Source organism: Phascolarctos cinereus, unplaced genomic scaffold (assembly GCF_003287225.1).
Source record: "Phascolarctos cinereus isolate Bilbo 61053 unplaced genomic scaffold, phaCin_HiC Scaffold_3;HRSCAF=262, whole genome shotgun sequence".
Classification (NCBI taxonomy): Eukaryota; Metazoa; Chordata; class Mammalia; order Diprotodontia; family Phascolarctidae; genus Phascolarctos; species Phascolarctos cinereus.
Genome location: NW_027555736.1, coordinates 260,077,226 through 260,104,355, shown reverse-complemented (window position 1 = coordinate 260,104,355; position 27,130 = coordinate 260,077,226). Strand labels below are relative to the sequence as shown.

Here is a 27,130-nt window from a genome sequence, read left to right as displayed (position 1 = left end):
CCAAATCAAATGTAAATGTGACAGAATTATAAAGATCCAACAGGACTCTATTGAAGAGATATGAAAGTTCATTCCTAATTCACCCCTTCATTGACTAGGTAAGTCCATAGGTATTACATACTGCACATGTTTTTAGATGCTTTCAATGTATTGATCAGTTCTACTGATTTTTTTTTCCTCCTTAAAAAATACTAGTTGTTATATGGGATGGCTCTCTGGAAAGGGGAATAGGTGGGATGCTTAGGATAACAGTGATGACATGTAAGAATCAGAAGATAATCAATAAAAGCTTTTTTTTAAGATCTGAAACTTTAAAATTTCTCTACAGAACCTTCCCTCCTGTTGAACCATGCCATTTTTTCAACCTTAGTTCCCAGCTACTTTCTTAATAAATAATACCTGTCATCCTCTCCTTCCCTGCTTAGAATATTGCTCTTTCTCTTTCTGACTTATGTAAGTCTTAGTCTTCCTTTAAGGCCAATAGCAAGCCACAACAAATCTTTATGTGAAGCTCTACTTGTTAGTATTAGCTGTGAGTATCCTCACCCATCTATTGTACTCTTGTAGACAACTTCTGAATTCTGTTGTTAGTACCACTTCCTCTACATCTGTGGAAACATAATTTCTTATACCTTACATTTTCCAATCTGGTGTCTGCCGGTTTCCCTACCTGTATTGAGGTTCTCAGGAGGTCCTGGTTTTGACACTTGCCTGCTCCACCAACGTGGGTCTCAGGATCTCCCCCTAGTATGCTGAGGTAGGGCTTGCTGCTGGCTTACTGGGACGTCTCCCATCCTGTACTGCTTCATCTCACCCAGAGCAAGAAGAATCAAAAGGTCCTTTAATCCCCCAAGCTTCCTGGGCTACAAGACTGCAGCACCCTGTCTTTTTGCTGGCTCAGGGTTTTTCCTGGGTAAATATTTTCTGGGCTTTCAGAGGTCAATAAGGGAGGGTTGAGAGTAACTTCTTTTTTTTTCCAATTTTTTTTTTAGGCAATGAAATGGAAATTGGAAATTCCCCTTTAAATTAATAAGATCACTCAAATAAATAGGTTCAGTTCAAATCTCGGTCATGACCGTTCCATATCTCCTGAGTGTTCTTGGCCTAGCATTCCAGGAACTAGCCATTCCTAGGTCACGTTGACATGGAGGGTTGGCTCCTCTCCTTGTGAGACGTGATGTTATTAAAAAACAAAATACCAAGCCTCAGGCGGATGGGAGCGTGGCTAAGGTCAGATGTGTATTGGACAAACCATGAATAGCGCAAGCATCAAAAAGGGTTCTTGGCCCCAAGCCTTCTTTGTTTAGAACAATATAAAAACACTGCGTCCTGTAAGCCCGCTGAGCCTCACCCGCGGGAAGGACGCTTCGCCTGGGAAAATCTTTACACAATTCAAGTTTGTACTGGCTGCAACGGGGCTCCCAGCCGTTGATTGATTTTGGAGGTTCCCTTGAATTGGTGATGTATTCTCTTCCATTACCGACTCTCTTGATCGGTGCTATATTATTGATTGTTCTTATTATTTATGCTTTCTATGCAAATTCAAACTATCTGTGCTTTACTTCTTCTAAATAAATTATCTATTTCCTATTATTTTCTGGTGCATTGGAGAGTGTCATTTATAGGAGCGAATCCGAACCTCACTAAATCCTATTAATACAAAATTGGCGTCACGAACAGGATTCGCTGTATAAATGCCTTTCTTTAAGAGAAATGTTGAGCCCCGGGCTCCGGTAGAGGTCCCCGGTTGGGAGGACCCTCCGTTTTCCTCGCTCGCAAAAACCTGGTCACAGTGTACAGGACCTAGTGAGGATTGGGGGTGTTGGGGGTTCTCGTTTGGGGTGCGACGGATGGGCCGGTTGCCAGCAGGGATAATGGGGGGATACGACCAGTACATCATTTCCCTCCCTTTTGGGTTGTTTGCAGCCAGACAGCCAAAGGCTGCAGCAGGACTCTGAAAAGTTGCCTTCATTCTCCCCCTCTCCCTCCCCAGGTAACAGCAGCTTCAAAGCAGTGCGTGGATGGGAGAGGGAAAGAGAGAAGAATACTTTATTACTTAGGTTATATGGTTGGTAGAGGGCAAGTTGGGAAGGATTGTTGAAGTGTTAGGTCAGAATTAGAAAGGAATGAGATATGTACAGGTTTTAAGGGGATTTTAAATCATTAGAAAGAAAGGCAAGGAAGTTTAAGCATGTAGGAGAGAGGAGTGTGTGTAGAAAATTTGAAGGGTGAGTAAAAGGAAAGTGCATGCTGTAATAGCGCAGCAAATATGAATTGGGACCCTGATACTTGGGAAGGTGATATTTGGGATGAAGATGATGATAGGTGGGGGGAAGTAATAGAGGAAGATGTTCCGGATGTTGTAGACGGGGAAGCTCGGCCGATAGATAGGAGAAAAGCCGAAAAGGAGGGAGCTAACCCACCCCGGGTGACTGAAATCACGGAAGATTACTCCCAAAGAGAAATTACTGATTTGCTTAGTAGGTTTTCACAGCGATCAGGAGAGCCTGCAATCTCCTGGCTTGTAAGATTAAGTGATGGGGGAGCTGGAGGAGTGTGGCTAGACCCCAAGGATTGTCTAAAATTTTTGAGTTTGACCTCTATATTTTAATACAGGCAGAGAATAAAGAGGTGGTAGAGAAAAGATTAACTCAACTAATAGAACATATGAAGGAGAAGGGATGGGAGATTAATCCTGATAAAATTCAAGGTCCAGCTCAAAGTGTGAAGTTTTTAGGAATAATTTGGAATAAGGGTCATAGAGAAATCCTCCCCAAGGCCAAGCAAAAAATATTAGATTTTTCACCTCCTAGGGACAAAAGAGAAGCTCAAAAGTTCGTTGGGTTGTTTGGTTTCTGGAGAATCACATTCCTCATTTAGGTCAGATTTTGAAGCCATTGTATAAAGTTACCCGGAAAAAGTATGCATTTGAATGGGGGGAAACAGAATCGAAAGCCTTTGAGGAAGCCAAAATAGCTATTCAAACTGCCCTGGATCTTTGGCCTGTACAGCCAGGGCCGATGGAATTGCAAGTTACAGTTTTGCATGGATATGCTGATTGGAGTTTATGGCAAAAACAACAGGGCAGGAATGTTCCTTTAGGATTTTGGTCGCGGAAACTGCCACCTGCTGGCCAAAATTATACTCCTTTTGAACAACAATTATTGGCTGCATATTGGGCCCTGGTAGAGACAGAACATTTAACTTTAAACCATGAAGTTGTATTGAGGCCAGCCATACCCATTATGAGTTGGATTATGGGGACCCCCGCCTCACATAAAATAGGACATGCCCAAGAATCATCAATTATTAAATGGAAATGGTATTTGCAAAATAGAGTCAAGACAGGCAGATCGGGTGTTTCCACCTTGCATGAAAAGGTATTAGAATTACCAAAACATTCAAATGATATTGATATACCACCAAAGTCTTATGATCAATCACCTGTTTCTTGGAATAATGGATATGATTCTCTAACCCCCGAGCAGAAGAAGCATGCTTGGTTTACTGATGGCTCGGCTAAATATATAGGATCTAAGCGATGTTGGAAAGCTGTAGCCTATAACCCTTCATGCAATACTATTTTGGAAAGCTCTGGTGAAGGCCAGAGTAGCCAATGGGCCGAATTAGTGGCTGTCTATCAAGTAATTCAAAAGGAACAAGGTGGCCAATGTTATATATATATACTGATTCCTGGGCCGTAGCCAATGGCCTAGCAGTTTGGATGCCAATTTGGAAGAAACACGAATGGAAAATTAGAGACAAAGATGTGTGGGGAAAAGAATTATGGGAACAAATATGGGAATGGTGTCAATGTACTAATGTATCTGTATTTCATGTAGATGCCCATGTGAATCAAGATTCTGTGGAACGTGAGTATAATGCCCGTGCTGATGAATTATCCAAACTTCAAGGAAAAGCTTTAAAGGTCACCCCCAGAGAGGAAAATGAAACACAATTAGGAAAATGGGTCCATATCACCGCAGGACATCTTGGCGCTCTTGCATCTTACAGGTGGGCATTAGACAGAGGGATTAACATACCTCTGGATCTATTTAAGCAAATAGTACAAAACTGCATACAATGTCAATTATTTGCTCATCGGCCTGTGCCGAAGAAAATCACTGGAGAATTGGCTAGAGGGTCTTTACCTGCTCAAATTTGGCAAATAGACTATATTGGACCATTACCTGTTAGTCAGGGGTGTCAATATGCCTGCACTTGTGTGGACACCTACTCTGGGGTATTAGTTGCCTGCCCCTATAAACGGGCTACCCAGAAAAACACTTGTAAAACCCTAGATATTATTTCTCTTTATTATGGGACCCCCCTACAAATACAGAGTGATAATGGTACTAAAGTTTGGATAAAGAAGCATCAATCTGATAGACCAAGGCCAGCTGAGCTCATAGCACAAGGAAACACTAATACTGCCATAGTAGTATACCCTGGTGATGATAAATGGTATCATGTCCCACTAACCCAAATGTTTTTAATATTAAGTGTTTTACAGTGTTTGCCTGCTATACGCTAACTATGGCATGAACTCCAGGTATTCCAGGGGAATCCTCAGCAAGGACCGCGTACTGATTCCATCTACGCTGGTGAAAACAACACCCACATCATGAATTGGTCATACCCATTCAACGTAGAAGTTTGGGACGCCCCTTTATTTCCCCTAATGAGAATCAATTTAACTAGTTTTAATCTAACTGTACTGCAGCAAACGGTACCAATATATCCTGTACCCTTACAAGTTGGCCACCTAGTCCATATTTTCCTAAAAGGTTAAGATCTGTAACATATAATTGGACACAAGTAAACTCCACCTACACTGTCTCACTATCACAAGCGGACGACAGAAAATATTTTTATTGTCGTAACACCTCCAATGGGCTGTATGAAGAATATCTAAACCAATTAGTATGGGTTGTACCTGTGACTCCGAAACCCCGGAATAATTCGTGTCCCCGCTCATGTACTAACACCTCTATCTTGCAACACAAAATAGTGTTTCATTATAATGTAACTTTTCCCTCTTTAGAAAGTTGTGTCAGGAAAAAAAGAGCTTGGTATGATACATTACTTGGTGGTGCAGGAACTGGTTTGGGTATAGTTAATTCTATAGACCTTGAGACCTTGGCTAGCAGACTGCGCAGTGCTGGACAAGATGTTTCTCAAGCTTTGACTGTGAATGCCCAATGGTTACCCACAACGATCCTGCCACACCAAAATACATTACAATATCAAGGCCAATTTTTACAAGTCTTTAATAATAGCATCCTCGTTAATTTACACCTTATGAAAAACATTGGTGTTTTATTTAATTGGACTAAATGTTCCTTGCAAAACTTATATACCCTCATACAGAAGGAAAATGCCCAAAGATTACTACAGGAAGGTAACTCTCACATATGGAACGATATACTTGACTTGTCAGATGTATGGAAAAAGCAAAAACCTGAGAATGCTAGATGCACTCCACTTTGGTGCGCTGGAACTATTATACTCTACCAAGTTAAAACTTGGACTGTTATGTGTCAATTTCATGTAATACCTTTTGTCTTACATAAATACTTTGCTTTACCTCATATCTATGGAAACTATATAGATTGGTATAATGTAACTCATACTCTGTCTGATTGTGTTGTAACTAATGGAGGGATTGTTTGTGGGATGATGACTCGGCAGATGGAACCCTGCCTTCTCTCACATTCATCCAATTTGTGTGATCTAACTTTATACCCAGTGAGTAACTTTTCTATGATATATGAAGTATCTACTCAATATGTTTGTATAGCCTCTAATAATCACTCTGACCTTCTATCTGTAGATATTACTACTGTTCCATTTTCTGGTTGCTTATCCAATGTATCTTTCCTACGCTGGCAAGGAAATGATTTTTACTTTCCACCAGACACTAACCTAGTTAAAAATTTTGCTTGGGTACCCCAATCTTTGCCTCTACCTCATGTGTCTCTATCTCTATATCCCCTTATGAACATCTTGAATCAGTCGACTGAAATCAAAAAGTTATTAGAGTCCAACCAACGCGCGTTAAATGAACATCGAATACAGACTCTTATAGCCGCAGGAAGACTAGTCGAAGCTTCTCATTTAGTGATCTCAGATACTAATCATCATTGGTATGATTTTCTTTTTAAATCTCCTACTGCTACTATGTATTTTAATTCCTTAGCTACCCCCATACTACTACTTGCTTTGTTCTTTTTATGTCTTTGTATATGCAATTGTTATGTATACCAAAATACGCACTATATACACTCATGTCACACCTTTGCCCCTCACCTATTATTCTCATGATCTTAAGGCCAAGTGAAATGGAAATTGGAAATTCCCCTTTAAATTAATAAGATCACTCAAATAAATAGGTTCAGTTCAAATCTCGGTCATGACCGTTCCATATCTCCTGAGTGTTCTTGGCCTAGCATTCCAGGAACTAGCCATTCCTAGGTCACGTTGACATGGAGGGTTGGCTCCTCTCCTTGTGAGACGTGATGTTATTAAAAAACAAAATACCAAGCCTCAGGCGGATGGGAGCGTGGCTAAGGTCAGATGTGTATTGGACAAACCATGAATAGCGCAAGCATCAAAAAGGGTTCTTGGCCCCAAGCCTTCTTTGTTTAGAACAATATAAAAACACTGCGTCCTGTAAGCCCGCTGAGCCTCACCCGCGGGAAGGACGCTTCGCCTGGGAAAATCTTTACACAATTCAAGTTTGTACTGGCTGCAACGGGGCTCCCAGCCGTTGATTGATTTTGGAGGTTCCCTTGAATTGGTGATGTATTCTCTTCCATTACCGACTCTCTTGATCGGTGCTATATTATTGATTGTTCTTATTATTTATGCTTTCTATGCAAATTCAAACTATCTGTGCTTTACTTCTTCTAAATAAATTATCTATTTCCTATTATTTTCTGGTGCATTGGAGAGTGTCATTTATAGGAGCGAATCCGAACCTCACTAAATCCTATTAATACAGGCAACTAGGGGTTAAGTGACTTGCCTAGGGTCACACAGCTAGTAAGTGTCAAGTGTTTGGCCTGAGACCGGATTTGAACTCAGGTCCTCCTGACTTCAGGGCCGGTGCTCTATCCCTGCGCCACCTAGCCACCCCTAACTTACTTCTTAATCCACCATCTTGACTCCAGGAAGTGGAACCAATGTAAGATTTCTATAAGACTTCCAGTTTGGGATGTCCAGTAGGCAGTTGGTGATGTAAGACTGAAGGTCAGTAGAGAGTTGAGAGTGAGAGAAAACAAAGTCAACCTTCTCAGGGATTCTAGGTACTAAAGGAAGGAGAGAGAACTGGACAATAGCTATCATGGATGGGTGGATGGATGGATTGGATGAAGTAAGGATTTTTTGTGAGTGAATGTGGGAGACATAGGCATAGTCACAGATAGTAAGGAAGCAACCAGGAGACAAGGAAAGAATGAAGATTCAGTGAGAGAGTGATCATGATAGAGGGAAATCTCCCAAAGAAGATGGGATCATTTATGCTTTTAGAGGAGTTTGCCTTGGCAAGGAGAAGGGCCACTTCATTATGTGAGACAGTAATGAAGGCTCAGATAGTAACAGAAGATATGTGTTATTTGAGATGTGGAGGAACGGATAAGAAGGAGCTCTAGGTGAGTGGCCTCAATTTTTAAGTAAAATATGAGGCAAAATTCTTGGCTGAGATGGTGGAAAGTGACAAGAAGGAGCCATGGAGTTTTGAGGAGAGGTGAAAAGGTTTCAGAGAACCCTGTGTTGAGTGAGGTAGGGAGGTGTAAAGGATTGCCTTGAAGCATTCATCTACAGAGATGCACCTGATTCATGTGTACATGGCTTTCATAAAAATTCTGTTTAGTTTCAAGAAGTAGACATCTGAAAGTAATTGTTTTTAGCCACCTATTTTGTTATTAATAAGGTCTGATTTGTGTCCCCTTTTCCACCTCCCCTCTGTAACTTGTGTGCCTCTTTTAAGATGTTTTACTGATGTTTAAAAGAACAAGTAGAAGCCCATCCCTATAAGCATTGTATATGTATGGTCAAGCAAAACAGAGCAACCTATTGTCATCTATGAGAATACACGTCTGATTTTGTACCTGTGGTCTATCACTTATGCCGAAGGGTAGAAGGTAGTGTTTAATTCTTACACCTTTGAAGTCACATTTGGTCTGTGCTTTAGTTCTGAGGTCTTTCAGAGTTATTTCATTCTATTTTTGTTTGTTATTGTGTGTTGTTCTCCTTTTCCTGTTTACTTCTCTGAATCTAGCATATTATAAAATTCTATACAGCAAAATTCCCTTAGTTCAATAGCACAGTTTATTTAGCCTTCTCCAATTGATGGAGTCTCTCCTCCCTGCCCCCCCCACTCCCCCTGTGATTTTTGCTATAATGGAAAGTTCTACTATAAATGTTCTTATGCTTAGGGAACCTTTCTCTCTATCTTTGATTCCATTGAGTATGAACCTAATCTCTGGGTCAAAGAGAAGGGACAGTTTAGTAAACTTTTTGGTCTAACTACAAATTGTTTTCAAAAATTGTTGAACCAATACATGACTCCACCAACAATACACTGTTATGCTTTTATGACCAAGCCCATCCAACAATTTGTTTAGTATCTGATTAGTATAAGGTAGTTGTTTTATTTTGTATTTCTCCCATAATTACTGATTTGGAGCACGTCGCAATTTGTAGCTTACGTTTCTTTTTCCTTCTTTTCGAGAAATAAGTTTGTATCTTTTGACCACTTATCTTACTTATGATTACTCTTATTCTTTATGAATTATTTTTTTCTATGAATTATTTGTGTGTCCCGGATGTTAGAACTGTATCAAAGAAATTTGATGTGAACATTTTCCCCAGTGGTTTCTCTTATATTAACTTTATTGTGTTTGTGAGGAAACTTTTTTTATGGAATAAAAATTGTGCATTTTGTCTTTTATGATTATCTCTATCTTTAGGTAAACATTCTTTTCTTAGCTATAGTTGTGCAAAGTATGTGGTGCTACATATGATTCTATTTAAAGTATATTGTAATAGATAGTATAAGATTTTGATATAAACTTATTTTCTGCTAGACTGATTTGTTTTGCCTTGAAGTTTTTGTCAAATAGTCATTTACCCCAGCGTTCCATGTCCTTGCTTTTATTGAACGTTGTGTTACTGTATTTGATTGCTGTTGGGTCTTATTTACCCCGTCGGTTCTTATTTACCCCGTCGGTTCTATTGATCAACTTTTCTAATTTTTAACTAGTACCAAATAGTTTTGATGATTGTTGCTTTATGATATCGTTTTAAGTACTGTTACTTTTTTTTTTCCTTGAAATCATTGACCTTTTGTTCTTCCAGATTGATTTAGTAATGGTTTTGTCTGATAATTTCATATGATTTTGTTTTGGTAGTTTGATTGGTATCACAAATAAATTTCTAACTTAATTTAGATAGTATTTCCATTTTTATTATAAGTATTTAAATTTTTATTATAATTAATGTAAATATATTTTATATACATTTATTATATTATTATTTATGGCTTGAATGTGAAGTTAATATCTTTCCAATTAAGTCCTCCTCTATTTTTATAAAAAGTACTTTGTTGTTATAGTCATATGTTTTCTGAGTGTGTCTTGGTATACTTTTAGATACTTATACATTCTGCATTTCCATTGAACCTTTTTTTTCTATCACTTCTTGCTATTAAAAAAAAAGTAATATACAGAAAGGCTGATCATTTTTTGTGGGTTTACTTTATATCCTGCCACTTTACTGATAGTTTCAATGAATGTTTATCTGAATATGTTGATGATTTTGTTTCCTCTTAGCCTCAATTTCTTTTTCAATTTCTTGTAATAGGTAGTATTTCTAAAACTATATTAAATAGTAGTATTGGCCAGTCTTGCTGTACCCCTGATCTGATTGGAAAAACCTCTAATGCCATTCAGCAAATGATAAATGGTCAAGGATATGAATGGACAGTTTTCAGAAGAAGAAACAAAAGCTATCAATAATTGTTTGAAAAAATGCTGTAAATCAAAACTGATTAGAGAAATGCAAATTAAAACTACTTTGAGGTACTATCTCACACCAGCCAGTTGGCTAACGTGACGGAAAGGAAAAATAACAAATGCTAGAGGAGATAACAGGATGTGAAAAAATAGGCACACTGAAGTGTGGAGTTGTGAACTAGTCAAACGATTCTGGAGAACAATTTGGAAATATACCCAAAGAGCTGTAAAACTGTACATACCCTTTGACCTAACAGTACCACTACTAGGTCTGTATTCCAAAGAGAATACAAGAACAAAGAAATGGACATATATGTACAAATATATTTTATCTGCTCTTTTTATTATTAATTTTCAACATTTACTTTAAAAGATTTTGTGTTCTAAATTTTCCCCTCTCCTCCTTCCCCAAGAGAGCATGCAATCTGATATAGGCTATACATGTACAGTCATATTAAAATATTTCCACATTAGTCATGTTGTGAAAGAAGAATCAGAACAAAAAGGAAAAACCATGAGAAAGAAAAAAAACCAAAAAAGAAGAGAATATTTTCTCTTCGATCTGCTTCAATGTGAATTCTGACTCCACAGTTATTTATCTGGATGTGGATAGCATTTTCCATCATGAGTCTTTTGGAATTGTCTTAGATCATCGCATTTCTGAGAAAAGCTAAGACTAAGAAAGATGGCCATCACACAATATTGCTGGTACTGTGTACAGTATTCTGGTTTTGCTCACTTCACTCAGCATCAGTTCATGTAAGTCTTTCCAAGTTTTTCTGATATCTACCTGCTTACTATTTCTTATGGAACAGAATTATTCCGTTACATTTGTATACCACAACTTGCTCAGCCATTCCCAAATTTATGGACATCTTCTCAATTTCTAATTCTTTGCCACCACAAAAAGAGCTGCTATAAATATTTTTGTACATGTTAAGTCCTTTTCCCTTCTTTTTATGATTTTCTTGGGATACAGGCCTAGTAGTGGTATTTCTGGATCAAAGGGTATGCAAAGTTTTATAGCCCTTTGGGAATAGTTCTAAATTGCTCTCCAGAATGATTGGATCAGTTCACAACTCCACTAACAGTGCATTAGTGTTCCAAATTTCCAACATCTTCTTCAACATTTATCATTTTCCTGTTTTATCATGTTAGCCAATCTGATAGGTGTGATGTGGTACCTCAGAGTTTTAATTTAGCAGCTTTTTTGTGGTGGCAGAGAGTTGGAAAGTGAGAGAATGCCCATCAATCATATGACTGTGATGGGATACTATGTGCTATAAGAAGTGATGAGGGGGATCATCTCAGAAAATCCTGGGAAGACTTAAATGAACTGATGCAAAGTAGAGTAGAACCAGGAGAACAATTTGTGCAGTAATAGCTATATTATAACAGCAATCATCTGTGAAAGACTTGGGTATTCTAGTCACTATTGTGATCCAAGACAGTTCAAAGGATTCATGATGAAAAGATGCTATCTACCTACAAAGAAAACTGACAAACTCTGAGTACAGATAGAAGAAGCATGCTCTTTTTTTACTTTGTTTTTCTTGCCTTCCCTGCAACATAGGCTAATATGGAAATATGTTTTGCATTACTTCACATGTATAATTAATATATTGTTTGCCTTCTCAGTGGGTGGGGGAGGAATTACAGGGAAGAAAATAATTTGGAATTCAGCATTTTAAAAAATGAGTGTTAAAATAAACTGTAAAAAAGAAAATAGCAAACAAAGTTTCTCCTTTATAGATAATACTGATTCTTGCTTTTAGGTAGATAATTTATCATTTTGAAGAAAAGTCCATTTATTCTTTCTGGTAGTTTTTAACATAAATATTTTATAAGAAGTTTTTCTTCATCTGTTGAAACTATCTTGTGATAGTTTTAAATGTGTCATTATGGTCTATTATTTGTAGTTCAACAAATAAGATATATACAGAATAAAATTGGGGATGATGTCACAGGGAAGACAGATAAAGGACATGGAAAGAATTCTGGCAGGAGGTGAGAAACTTATTAGTTGATTGAAACTTGAAGGAAACCAGAAGATAGAAATGAGGAGAAGGGAGTATGTTACAAGCATGAGGGACAGCCAGTGAAAACACTTAGTTGAAAGTGTTATGTGTATGAGTACTAGCAAGGAAGCCAGTGTAACTATAGCACAGAGTATGTAGGGGGGGTGACTAGAGTATAAGAAGACGGAAAAGGTATGCAGGATCCAGGTTATGAAAGGATTTAAAATCAAAACAGGATTCAATATTTGAACCTAGAGGTAATAGAGCCACTGAAGTTTATTGAATTAGTGTGTGTGAAGGTATGACATGGTCAGACCTGTGCTTAAGGAAGATCAGTTTGACAGCCAAGTGAAGGACAGACTAGAGTGGGGAGAAACTTGAGGCAGGGAGACCAACTAACAGGGCATTGCAGTAATTCAGGTGTGAGGTGATGAAGGCCTGTACCACAGTAGTGGCAGTCAGCAGAGAGAAGGGGTTATATTTTAGAGATCAAAACAAATATCAAAAGAACAGAATTTGACAACTGATTCAATATGGAGAATGAAAAAGAGGAGTTGAGAATGACATGTAGGTTGTGAGCATGAGTGACTGGGTGATGGTTACAGTAATAAGAAAGGAAGAGAAGTTTGGGGGGAATATGTAATGAATCCAGTTTTGCACATGGCGAGTTTGAATGACTGTTACATAAAAGAACCAGGCAAAAGTAATTTCATGAAAAGCTAGAGAGAATAAAAAAGAAAGTATTAGAGGCTTCAGGATGAAGGATGAAGTTTGAAAAAAGGTTACTAGATTTGACAATTTAAAAGCTCTTTGGTAACTTTGGTGAGAACAGTTTCAATTGAATGATGAAATTAAAAGTCAGATTTCAGAGTTAAAGAATAGAGTGAGCAAAGGAAATGGAAAAACCTATTAAAGATGGCCTTCTCCAAGATTTTAGCCACAAAAGAGGAGAGATATAGGACAATTACTAGTAGGATTGGATGGATCAAGGGAGGCTTTGTTAGGGAGAAGGCTACATAAACCTGTACATAGGCAGCCAGGAAGCAGCCAGAAGACAGGGAGAGATTGATGATTAGTGAGGGAGTAGGGATGATAGATGGGGCACTCTGATGTAGAAAATAGGATGGAATGGGATCACTTATGCACATAGAAGGGCCACTTCTTCATGTCAGCATGATGAGAGTGAAAGAGATAATGGCAGGTAGCATCTGGGTTATGCGAGATGAACAGGGTAGAAGAAGGAGCTCTTAGAGAATGACCTCAATTTTGTCATTGAAATATGAGAAAAGTTTTTTGGCTCAGAGAGTAGGGGGAGTGGAAGCTATGGAGTTTTAGAAAAGCCAGTGTAGTAAGGGAGATAATGCATTGATTAAGGAGATATAAAAGAATTGCCTTGCTATAGTGGCAGCCAAGTTCAGATTTGTAGCATAATTTGTAGTGAACCCAGTAAGCACGGTTTTGTGATTTTCTCCATTTTCATTCAGCTGCATGGGTAGGATAAAGTGCAAGGGATGGTGTGAGCAGTATAGGTTTGAGATGTGGTTTGGTAGTATCAGTTACAGGATGATGGGGGAAAAGACTTAAGGAAAGGAGACTGAAGTGCTCTTCAGTTAGAATTGAACTGGTTCACCATAGGGGCAAGATAGGGAAGGGTAATTTATGGATACCCATTTTTCAAGCCCTTTGCTACAGCAAAAAGTTGTGTTATGGATATTTTTGCACACGTATTTCATTTATTGCTTTGTGATATAAGCCTAGTAATGGTAAGGCTGGGTCAGTGGTTATGCCTAGTTTAGTGACTTTTGGGGTATATTTCCAAATTACTTTGAATTTTACAGTTTCCCCAATAGCATTTCAATGTAGTTATCCTCCTGAAGCTCTTCCAACAGTGATAAATTTCTATTTTTGTCATTTTTTCCAGCTTTGTGTATTAAATTTGATTTGACTTGATTTTTAAATTTGTTTTAGATGGCCTTTGTTCTGCAGTGTCATAATCTTAGAAATATTTATGAAGGAAACTGTATTGTATGGCAGAAGTCATTTTGTATCTCAAATCATAAGGACTTGTCCTGTTCTCTCAGCCTTCTCAGAAAGTGATGTGAGGGAGGGTATAAGCCAAGCTTGTATCCTTTTCCAGAAAGAACTCTTTGGAGAGAGCACTGAGTGGGATATTAAGACCACTTACTCAAATAAAAACTTAGAGGTTTCTCCAGGTAGAAAACAGAAGTTTTATTCTAGCAAGTCTTACGCAAGAGTTGGGCATCACCTACCTAGGTCAGATTGGAGTAGTGAGGCCCAGCATAAACAGCAGCAAGCAGTTATATAGTCTTAGGCAAACCACTCCAAAAAGCCCCCCTCCTCACTTGTTTGTCTCAATCTCTTTATCCTCCTTGGCTGAGGCAAGAGACCTCATAGTCTATATTTAGAACCCAAGAGATACATTTTACTCAAAACACGCTTGGGAGCTAGAAGACTGCCCTATTTGGTAAAGTTAAGGTACAAAACAAAAGAGGGGGTGGTTACAAAGCAAGAGAGGGGGTGGGCATCTGGTGCACAGCCCCCATTCCCCAAAAACGAAAGTGAAACTTAGGCCCAGCTCATGCTGAAGCCTCACTACATTTTGGAGCATAGCTTACATTTCACATGAGAAACTTTCACTTGTCCCACACGGTTTCACCCTCTCATTTCATAGGTGAAAGTTTCTCACACCAAAGCTGGTAGATTTCTTCAGTTTCCCTATTGGCTATTTCATCAAAATCGGGCCTTCCTTCTTCCTGATTAACTGTCACCCACCCTTTATTCTTTAATATAATTAGTCTAATAGACTCACTGACAGGTTTTTTTAATGTAATCATTCTAGAGAGGGTCTTTTGTACAGTAGTAGTAATTAATTGCACCGTGCAAGGGACACACACTGGGAGTAGTATGACTCCACTTACTGCTATTAACAAAAACCATAATACTTGCTTCCACCAAGATCCCCCAAACCAGGATGCCCAGGGAGTATTAAATGAAGAGGACCAGTTCTAAACTGGAACATGGGCAATCTTTTGAATTTCTTTAGTAATATCTCTAATGGTTTGTCCCACATCATCTATTTTCATACAACAAGTGGACAGGTTCAGTTTCCCGCAGACACCCCCCTCCTCAGCTAAGAGATAATCCAAAACTAACATGTGTTGCAAGATAGCTTCCCTGCTTTGGTCTACAAAAATGGACAAGAAGTCGGTAGTCATAGCAGTTTGATTAGTAATAATTTCCACCACTGCTTGGAGTCTAATTATCCTGTTAAGCATATATATTGGGGTTCAATATCCCCAACTCCCATCTTGTGCCCAAGTAGCAGCTCCATATTCCTTTATAATCCTTTCAGGGGGCCAAGTATCTCCCCACCCATTTGCATTTTCCATGCTATCAATAGAGGTATCAATGGCTCACTTGTTCCTTTCTAAATCATCATATACTTGTACCCCCAAACGTTTGCATCCTCATCCTGAGAGGAAAAAGAATTTGGGCCTAATTAGCCCTGTATAACAAGTGCCAGCCCAATTTACTGGGAGGTGTATGCAGGGGATCCACAAATCCAATAATGCCCCTTCAGAGCAGGTACCCTCTGGGTGAAAATTTGGGTCCTGTTAAACAGTTGTGTTTGAAGTATTGAAGATCTTTCCCTCCCAGAGGCCCTCCCCAGCGAGAATTGTTGTATCTGCATCTCCAAAGTTTCTGTGCCTCTTTCCATTTGCATGTTTTAATATATCCCCATGTTTGATTGTCTTTACTCCAAAATTTCTCAAAGTACCCTGCCCAACTTGCATTTTCCCACTTCCAGTTACAGTAAGGAAGCTGAGTTTTTCCCTTGAGGTTCATTTGCTTACACCTAAGCATTCTCTTGGCATTCCTCATATATCTTGGTGGAAGCTTACAACTATGGGGTGGATCCCTTCCCTTCAATACATATACACATTTCATATAATAGTTGTCAGGATTAAGTTCATCTGCTTTCAGATTCTTACATGGCCACCAAGTTCCATCATCACATTTAACATGCGTGTCATTCCACCTGCCTAGAAATAGGGTGCAATCAAAATTTGCAAAACTGACCTGGTAAGTGTAGGTATAGTCACAGGTACTGTTACCCAGTTGTTTTCCTTCCCCAGCCTGTCTTAGACAAAGAGGCCATTCATGTTCCTCCTGATCTAACCAAAACCCAGTGCCATTATGCACTTCTGATTTATTTCTCAAAATCCAGGCCGGACTGAGTGGGACTGGGACCCAAGGCCAATACTCCAACTGCTGTGGCCCTCCACATATCCAGCAATTAGTGAGGTTAAAGGTATTGGCTATGATTTGAATAAGGCTCTGGAAGCTATTGTCTCGGGGGAGCCAGGGCACTGGGGCTGGAAGGGAAACGGAGGACTCCTCAATAAGAAAATAATCAAGGGAAGTCCTATGGTGTCACAGTCTGATTACACCAGCCAAGCACTTCCAACCCTTATAGTTCATGAGTCTGATCCCTTAGGAGGCCTCCGCCAGAGATGCATTTCTCAGCTCCTCAGGGTGGCTGGATTCAACAGTCCACACCAAAGGGGTTCCACTGGTCCTTTAACCCTCATATAATGAATGAGTCCAGCCTTTTTTCTTAGTCCGAATGGCCGTATCTGAGGTCAGCAAGACTTCAAAGGGACCTTCCCAGGTGGGAGTGAGCTTCTCCTCCTTCCAGACTCTGATCAGGACCCAATCTTGGGGCTGGTACCTGTGGACTGTGAATCCCAATGGTGGGGTTTGAGCAATTAGTCCTCTCATCTTAAGAGTATTCAAATGTTTTGCCAGGGAACATACATATTCTCTTAAGAATTTATCCCTCTGTTCAAAGGGAGAGTCCAAATTCCCTTTCTCTCCCTGAGGGTAAGGGTGTCCATACAAAAGTTTATAAGGAGAGAGCCCTATATCCCTGCAGGGTTTGGTACGGATTCTAAGGAGGGCCAGAGGCAGGCATCTAACCCAGGGTAATTGGGTTTCTAAGGCCAATCTAGTAAGTTGCTTCTTAATCTCTTGATTCATCCTTTCAACCTTACCAGATGAGGGAGGATGCCAGGGAGTGTGAAATTCCCAGGTAATATCCAAGGCTTGGGTTAGAGCCTGCAGAACCTTAGCTGTGAAATGGGTCCCCTGGTCTGAATCAATCCTTTCTACCACTCCATGCCTTGGAAATATTTGTTCTAATAAAATTTTTGCAGCTGCCGGAGTGGTGGCATGTGGCAAAGGAAAGGCCTTGACCCAGTAGGTTAAGTGGTCCACTATGACCAGTAGTTATTTGAGGCGTTCTACAGGGGGTAGCTAGGTGAAATCTACCTGGATGTTCTGAAAAGGTCTCAGACCTGGAGGTCTCCCCCTGCTACTGGAGTCTGGCGCAATGGAGACGTGTTTGTCCTTTGACATACAAGGCACTTGTTTACCAGCTGCCGAGCCAAGGTATAAAGACCAGGAGACATGTATCTCGTCAGGATGGCATCACATAGGTTCTGAACATCCCAATGACTACCCTAGTGTAAATGTTGGAGGACCCGCCTCATACTTGCTCTGGTCAGTGCCTCTTTTCCATCTGGGAGGAGCCATTGCCCAACTTTTTCCTGTGCCCCCAATGCCAGCGCCTTCTGTTTTTCTTCCTCGGTAAAGGAGGGAGAAGGGAGACTCGGAGGAAAAGAGGGGATCAGAACTAACATGGGACTACGCAGCTCAGGTTCTGTCATACCCGTCCTTTTTGCTTCCTCATCTGCAAGGTGATTGCCCCTGGCCTCAAAGGACTGCCCAGATTGATGACCATCCACATGTATTACTGCTATGGCCTCAGGCAACATTAGATTCTCTTAAGATTTGACTAATTAATGTAGTATGTGCCAATTCCTTCCCTTTACTGTTAACCATTCCCCTTTCCTCCCAGATTTTCCCAAAAACGTGCACTACTCCCCAGTTGAATCAGTAAACGTTGCCCTCTTTCCTTTTTAACAATTTTAATGCCCGATTTAAGGCATATAGTTCACATATTTGGGCAGACCAATTTTTTGGTAAACTTCCTGCCTCAACCAGGGATTCTTGATCCCCATTAATGACAGCATATCTGTTCCTTCTTTTCCCGTCCATCACCCCAGAGGAACCATCAATAAACAAATTGATTCCTCCCGGAATTGGGGATTCTTACAAATCCTCCTGAACCCAAGTTTGAAGTTCAATAAAGTCAATACAATAATGCTCTAATTCAGATGCATCTCCACCCCCTGAAGTCAGAAAAGAGGCAGGACTTAAGTTGTTATCTTGTGATAATATTAAATCATCTTTTTCTAATAATATGGCTTCATATTTGAGAATTCTGGAATCTGTAAGTCATCTCCCTGCCCTTTGATTCAGGATGGCTCCTACCTGATGGGGAACACTCACTATCAAGCTTCCCCAAAAGGTTAGCTTTCTACTCTCTTCCACCAGTATAGCAGTAGCCGCCACTGCTTGAATACAGGTTGGCCATCCTCTAGCCACAGAATCCAAGATTTTTGATAAGAAAGCCATAGGTCTCTTCTGCCTCCCCCCTTATTTGGGTCAAGACCCCCAGTGCAACCCCTTTGTTCACATTCACAAATAAGTGAAAGGGTTTCTTCAGTGAGGGGAGTGTCAAAACAGGAGGGGAGGGGAGGACCTCCTTTAACTTCTTAAACCCCCCCTCCCTTCAGGGCCCCATCTGATTTGTTCAGGTTCTTCTCTCAATAAGTATTGGTACAAGGGTTTTGTTAGGGACACATACGAATCAATCCAATTTCTACAGTATCCTACTAGCCCCAGGAACTTTCTGAGTTCCCTCTTGGTTTTCGGGAGGGGAGTTTGAAGGATTCCTGCCATCCACTCTGGGTCTAGCTTCTTCTGCCCCTCACTTATTAAATGTCCCAGATATTTCACCTCTCATCACACGAATCGTAATTTATGTTTGGAAATCCTCAAACCTTCTGATCCCAAATAGTTTATCAATTTGACTGGTTTCTCTTCTCTTTTTACCTGTCACCAGAAAATCATCTACATATTGTAATACCTGTGTCCCAAGGGGAGCTCTAAACCCTTCCAGGATTCTCTCAAGAACTTGTCCAGACAAATTTGGTGATTCAGTATACCCCTGGGGCAGGACGCACTACCTATACTGCTGCTTCCTCCCAGTCTCAGGATCCTCCCACTCGAAGGCAAAGATATCCCTACTACTAGGGTCTAAGGGGTAGGCCCAGAATGCATCTTTTAAATCAATTACACTGAACCACTTACTGTCTTCATTTACTCTTCTCAAAATTGTGTAGGGGTCAGGGACCACTGGGTGGGATGGTAATACAACCTTGTTAATTTCCCTTAAATCTTGGACTAGCATATATGTTCCGTCCCCTTTCTGGACCGGCAAGATAGGAGTATTGAAGGGGGAAATACAAGGTTCAAGAAGTCTCCCTTCCAATAGCCCCTGAATCACTGGTCTGAGTCCTCGCCTTCCCTCTAGAGACACAGGATATTGTTTTACTCTCACCACTGTAATGGGCTCCCTCAATTTGATCTTAAGAGGGGTTATGTTAACCCTCCCCCTGTTGGTTGGTCCAGCCCACACATTGGGATGAATTTGTTGTTCTTCTTCCTCTCTTAAGACCAACACATTCACCGAGACTATCCGAATTCCCCTAGTTACCAACTGAATAGCTAATTTCGTAATCAAATCCCTTCCCAATACATTTATTCCCACTTCTGGGACCAGAAGCAACTGACTCGAGACAGTCGTTCTTTGGTATTTAATCTCCAGAACCTCAGAGAGAGGGACAGCAAAATTTTTACCTTTTACTCCAGAAATAATGAGGGTTTCTTTTGATAATTTGGCTCCCGGGACAGTTGAGTCACGGACGACCGGGTGGCCCTAGTATCCACTAAAAACACCATCTTTTCCCCTTCTGGTTCCACCCTGAAATTTGTCAAGAGCTCCAGGTGGGCTGTTTTCATGAACCCCTGACACCGCTAATCTTCTAACTCCATCAGAGAGCAGACTTTTTGTTCAGTCTGCCGTCAAGGGCAGTCCCTTATCATGTGTCCCTCCTTCTTACATATCCAGCAAGTAAGGGGCTCTCTCTTTCTCCCTTTCTTCTCCCGTCGCCTTTGTACTTTCCTTCCCCTTCCTCTGCTCTCTTTCTGGTTTGGGGGTTTTTTCCACTGTCCTGCTGACTGAGTAACATTTTGGTTTGTCTGGACCATAAGCTTGGTCTTTTGTTTTTGTTTCTCCTCATCTCTCCTTAGTAGCCTCCTCAAGTAGATTGTCTAAGGTTCGATGATTCCACCTATTTATCTTTTGAATTTTTTTTTTTACTGATATCAGGCCAGGCATTAGTTACGAAATGTAACTTCAACATTGCCTCTGTGGAGGGATCATTCATGTCTAAGCCTGAATATTTTCCCATGCTCTCTTTCAATCTTTCCAAGAACTTTGTTGGTGACTCGTCCTTTTTCTGAACCACCTCAAAAGCTTTCTTTATATTTTGGGGTTTTGGGGTAGCATTCCTGATTCCAATAATAATTAATTCCCTCAAATCCCTCATGTGCGTTCTGTGAGCCGCATTATTATGATCCCACCTAGTGTCAAGGGTTGGATATTTTTTTCTGCCGGTAACACCCCAGCTGCAGGCAGGTGCCTCCATTCCCATTCTACCCTAGTGGCCCTTCTAATCATCCCTGTCTCCTCCTGAGAGAATAGGACATTCATAGTGAACATTAGTTCACTCCAAGTATAAATGTTTGGGCCCAGAAACTGATCTAATTGTTCTGAAAGGCCACTTGGGTCTTCCATCAAGATTTTTATTTCTCTCTTAAAGCTCCTGACCTCAGTGGTGCTCAAAGGAGTATTCACAAACCCAAAACCCCCTTGGGCCAGAGGAACTTCCCTTAAAGGGAACAGGTTTAATTGCTTTGGCTCAAGGGGTAAGTTGTCCTGGTCCTTCAGGAGCTGCTTCAACTCCCTTTTTATGGGCCCTCGGGGAGACTCTTGTAAGTTGATAAGATCGCCCTTTGGGTCCTCCTCAGGGGGAGCCAGGATTGGTATAGGACCAAGACTGGAATTAAGTGGATCAGGAGGAGCAGCCCCCCCCCAGCAGCCTCCAGAGGAGGAGTAACATAGGGAGGGGGAAGGGAAAGGAGAGGGTCCCAAGGGTGGGACTGAATCTCTTCCCTCTTTCTCTCCCTGCCCTTCACCAACATCTGCTACACCTCAGGCATCCAGAGTGCCGCATAGGAACTCTCCTCCAAATTAAAAGGTTCCTTAGCATTCACATATAAATTTAGCTTTTGGCATATCTAATCCTCGGAGAATCCAAATTTTGGCTACACCGCCCCCAATATCCATTCCGCCCCAGATAAAACAACAATATTTAATCATTTTCTTCCTATCCTTTACTCTGTATCTTGGTAGTCCATTCCAATTCTGCAATCGATTGCCTAAAGGACTGTCTATAGGTACCTCACATTTGTGCTCCGACTGCGCAGATTTAGATTGCCCCTTTCCCATTCTTAGGGAATTTAAGGGAGCCCTCACCGAACTCCCCGAGTCTAAAGATAGATTCAGACGAATCACCGAGGAGGGTCGCCCACTCCTCACTAGTCACCCATGAAGCTTTCTCAGCAGAATCCTTCCTATGAGGTATCTATTCTGCAATTTGAATAGGCCTGGACTCTGCCCAAACTAGAGTCCGTCCTAAAGGGCCCTCACCCCATGCTAATTACCTCCAGACCCTTGAGTGCTTACCTCTGGGTTGCACATGTACAGCTTACTTGACTGTTCTCACCCACCAGCTGGCTGGAATTTCGCAGTTTCGTTTTTAATCGTTGGAGCTCTAATAAACCTTCTGTTTTTCCGAGTCCCTCTCTTCAGGTTTATTTGAATGCCTGGGTGGTAACCTCCCTCCAGGGATCAAGGCCTCCAAGAAATCTTGGATGCACGCTTGGCCTTGAGCTTGGCAAGGAAGCCCCCTCCCTAATCAAAGAAAATCCCAGGACGAGCCCCCACACTGAGTGGGATTTTAAGACCACTTACTCAAATAAAAACTTAGAGGTTTCTCCAGGTAGAAAATAGAAGTTTTATTCTAGCAAGTCTCCCGCGAGAGTCGGGCATCACCTACGCAGATCGGATTGGAGTAGTGAGGCCCAGCACAAATAGCAGCAGCAAGCAGTTATGTAGTCTTAGGCAAACCACTCCAAAAAGTCCCCCTCCCCACTTGTTTGTCTCAATCTCTTTATCCTCATTGGCTGAGGCAAGAGACCTCATGGTCTGTATTTAGAACCCAAGAGATACATTTTACTCAAAACGCTTGGGAACTAGAAGATTGCCTTATTTGGTAAAGTTAAGGTACAAGACAAAAAAGGGGGTGGCTACAAGACAAGGGAGGGGGTGGGCAGCTGGTGCATAGCCCCCATTCCCCAAAACTGAAAGTGAAACTTAGGCCCAGCTCATGCTGAAGCCTCACTACATTTTGGAGCATAGCTTACATTTCACATGAGAAACTTTCAGTTGTCCCACACAGGACTGATCCCACCTAGAGTTCTAATTCCTTTTCTCTCAAGGATGGAAACCCCCAGAGTTTCCCCTCTAGCCGGTTTTATGCTGTTTCTTCTAGCACAGTTACACTTCTTTTCCTTCACACAGATAGACTGAGTCAGTGTCTTCTTCCTCTTGTGAGGTATGGGATGGTTTCAGGTTGAGGCATTGCCTTAGATGTACCAGAAATAGAGGTACTCCTCTATCCTGAAGCACAGCCCTTTCAGGTTCCTTGTGTTGGTGGTGTCTGACAAGTGATAAAGGTCTGGGGTGGAAACACTGAGTGAGAGCCCCAAGTTGTCCATTGTTATTTCATGAATCTTTAAAAAAAAAAAACCTTGTACTGTTTCTGTTTTCTTATCCTGTAGAATGAATTATTCTAGATTTGACACTGTTTTCTTTTTGAATTTGTTTGGAAGTTGTGAAAAATAACTATTCTACCATCCTGCTAATGATGTGGCCTTGATTTTACCTGTTGTCAGTTTTGAATCAAGGATACCATACCTTGTTAATAATCATAAACCTGCCTCCTCTTCAGTTAAGTAATCTTGACTTGGTGGGGCTCATCTCTGATTGAAGCCAAGAAGGAAAAGGGTTTATTCCCTCCTCCCATTTCCAGATAGCTGCAGCTGTTAATCCTAGTGCTGCCAAAGATGGCTGAGCATACACCTAACAATACCTTGTATATTCTTCTTCTGTACCTGTGTTCAAACTTTTCACTTTGCCTTGAATACCTTCTTTTTCCTTTCAATCTAATTCCTACCCTTGCTTCAGAGTCTAATTCAAATCTTACCTCCTCTGCCCTGGGACACAACCCATGGTGAGCCCTTCCCTGGGCATCTCTACTGAATTTACCATTTGACTGGATTTTAAGTTCACTGAAGGGAGGGACCATCTTATTTGTATTCACTACAGTGGCGTGCACGTAGTAGGTACTTAAGAGTATGAGATAATTAAAATTCATGTTCTGAATTACTAATACATATGAGGTCTGTCTTTTTAACATGTGATTGTGAAAAGTCAGCAATATTGATACTGTGTTCAAATTCTTTCCTTTTCCCACTGTATACTTGTTGTTATACTAGTATCTTCATTTCCTTTTCAGCTGTGATGCTTTTGCAGACAGATGCCACCTTTCCTGTCCTGTGAAGTGTGTGATGAGGAGTAATATTTGGCTTCTGAGTGCTCTGAACCTTTGGAATCTACAAGGTCTCAGAGTACAACTCTAATCCAATAGAGGAAGCCTGGAATACAATGAACAAATTGAGCTTCCATAATAATAGAGTCATGCAAGACCGCAGAAGTGTTTGCATTTTTCTACCCAATGATGAGTCTCTGAATATCATCATAAATGTGAGTAAACATAACACTAGAAGTTCATAAATAATGTGTTACTTTCCATCCACAGTTCCCAGGTTTATGAGAGGAAATTTTGTCAGTATGTAAGGATACTATATTTATTAATGTGGTTATACTGTGGGATCACAGTATAGTATACGTGCTTTCATATAAGCATAATGGTATGGTTTAATTTCATAATCTAGTGATTGTTGATTTTACCCAGCTAAACTTGGCATCCAGAAAATTCAGGCAAATCTTACATCTTCTGAAAAAAAGAATAAAGAAAATTTGCCTTTGAAGTGTATTTTGAAAGGTGTCATCCACTAACTTGATGGCCTAATAATTGCTTGTCATTCACGTTATTGTATTATTGATATTAAAATTATGTTAAATCTTGATCAAACTTTTTCTCTATTATAATAAAATTATATAAAATTTAGTGATAATATATGACTCCAAATCAGTAGATCATTTTTAGTTATTTGTAGTAGTGGATAGTAGGAATGGTGGTTGTAAATTGATTGAAAATTCATATCTTATTTTACTCTGTTTTTGAATCTTCTATATTTCTGTCCTCAATTTCATATTTTTAACAATAAATACATACAAATCACACTTACCTCTAGCTCCTTCCTTTCTCTACCTATACTTTGGAAAGAGATGATTAAGAGAAAAAAGGCAACTTTGTCTCACTTTGGTTTTTTTTTCTACTTATATACTGTTTTATAGGCTTATTTAAAAGAATATCACTTAAGAGAAAGCATTCCATGAAATTTATACTGTTATTTATTTCATTTAAAAATACTTTTATAACAGGTATAACTAGGAAAATTGTTGATTATAGTGTCAAGTTTTTTTCCTTGATATACAATCCTTACCATTTCATGGATTTTTTGTTTATGGTTCCCTTCTTAGCATCAAATCTGACCCATTTATTTATTGGAACTGTAATGTTCATAGTATAAGAAGTATTTCTGATTCACAGATAAACACAATTTTTGCCCAAACATTTAAAAGCTCTATTCATTTTTGGCAACTCTAGCAGCTCTTTAATTGCAGAGATGCCAATTTGCAGGTAGAAGATGTTCCTGACTTGGAGCTCCCTACCCTGATGAAACAGTAGTTTCAATTTTAAAAAATGACAGTTGTATTCCACAATTTTGTAGAGGAAAAATGAATTCATGAACTATCACCCTTTTCCCTACATTTCTGCATTATCTTTATGTAATTTAACTTAATTCAAGTCAAAGAAGCATTAATATACTTATTCTAAGGTACTAGGGATGTGGTACCTACTGTAAGTTGGTGAAAATACAGAGTGAAAAAAGTAAAACTGCCACTGCCTTTAAAGAGTTCATATTTTGTTGGGGGTAGGATGCAAACAACATATACACAGATAAATATATACAACGTAATTTCAAAAAATATATATAACACATCAGTGAAGGATACCAATAAAAGTTCTATGTAGGAGGTAGCTATTGAACTAAGTGTGAAGAAAGCCAGGGAAAAGCACCATGTATTAGTGGAAAGAGCATAAACTCTGGTGTCTGAGGACCCAAGTTCAAATGCTTACTCATTAGTACTTCTGATACTTTACCAGAGATTTTGAGAAAATCATATAACCTCCGTGAGTCTTAGTTGAATTCCCTGACATCTCCACATTTATGCTTCTATGATCTCTGATTCTAAGAGGCAGTGGTAAGTTGGGAGTACATTCCAGGCATGTAGACAAGTCTATGCAAAGGTAAAGAGATGGAGTATAGAATGTAGTGAATGAAAAACAGCAAGTTAAAATGCAGTTTGTGTGGAAGGTAATAACCACAAAACTTGGGATTTAGAAGGAAACTCATGTGCTGTCTAAAGATAGTCCAAGCTATAACCAAAACAATTCTGTCTGTAACATGTTTCAAAAACCTCAGCTTGAAAACCTCCAAGGAAGAATACACTTCTCAAGGGAACACAGTCTACTTTTGGACAGTTATAATTGTTAGAAAGTTTTTACTGACATCAATTATAATTTTCCTCTTTGTAACTTTAACCCATTGCTTCCGGTTCTAGGGCCAAACAGAACCAGTCTAATCCTCCTTACAGAAGACTGTCATTCAAATACTTAGAGAATTATTATGTGCCCCCTAAGTTTTTTCTTCTGGTAAACATTCCCACTTCCTTCAAGTGGACCTCATATGACATGGACTTAGTCACTTAATCAACAAATATTTATGAAGTACCTACTATCAGACACTGAGTTATGTGCTGGTGATACAAAAACAAAAATGAAAATCCGTATCCTCAATGAACTTGCATTCTGGAAGAGCGTGTGTATATGTGTACACCTTTGTGTGTGTGTGTGTGTGTGTGTTTAGATTTGTGACTAGTTGGAGAGATGAATAAATGTAGACATAGATATATGTTTATGTATATTTGTGTATAGGCATAATAAGTATTAAATATAGATACAAATCTAGGCTCATATATGTTTAGATGTATTACCTAAATGGTTGTATATGTAAGCATAGGTTATATAACATAGATGTATATCAGTGTAAGTATATTATACATATAGAGGCAATTAGATGGCTCAGTGGGTAGAGCACTAAGCCAGTTCAAATCCTGCCTAAGACACTTGTTAGCTTTGTGACTCTGGGCAAGTCACTTAACCTCTGTTGCTTTATTCCATTGGAGAAGGAAATGGCAGAGCACTCCAGTATATTTGCCAAGAAAACCCCATGGCCAGTGTTCGTCTACTATAGTCCACAGGGTCATAAATAGTCAAACACAACTGAACAATAACAACATATACACATATACACATGCATATAGATATTGGTGTGTTATATAATTGTATGCATATATAGATATAGCTGTGTCATACATATAGGCATAGATGTGTGTATATACATGCATGTATGTTTACATATGTGTGTATGTATGTATATGGTCAGTAAGCATTTATTAAGCACTTACTATGTGCCTAACACTATACTAAGCGCTAGGGATACAAAGCAAGCCAAAAGACAGTCCCTACTCTCAAAGAGTTCGCAGTCTAATGGGGGGGACAACATGCAAAGAAATATAAACAAATAAGATGTGTGTGTATCTATCTATCTATCTATATCTATCTATCTATCTATCTATCTATCTATCTATCTATCTATCTAGGATAA

General features: G+C 39.8%; 1 protein-coding gene and 1 long non-coding RNA gene across 3 annotated transcripts in view; both read left to right on the top strand.

Moving 5' to 3' along the window:
* The window catches only part of FRMD6 (FERM domain containing 6), a 152,775-nt gene that overhangs the window by 18,713 nt on the left and 106,932 nt on the right, over positions 1-27,130 (top strand). For both annotated transcript variants that reach the window (XM_020974864.2, XM_020974863.2), the window contains exon 2: positions 23,728-23,975. In XM_020974864.2, the coding sequence (XP_020830523.1) occupies positions 23,877-23,975 (99 nt within the window). In that variant the 5' untranslated portion in view covers positions 23,728-23,876. The remainder of the gene's footprint in view (positions 1-23,727; positions 23,976-27,130) is intronic.
* On the top strand, positions 1,040-4,966 carry LOC144456380 (uncharacterized). The gene is made up of 3 exons (XR_013485496.1): positions 1,040-1,458; positions 3,843-4,014; positions 4,504-4,966. It is a non-coding gene; the product is annotated as an uncharacterized LOC144456380 (long non-coding RNA).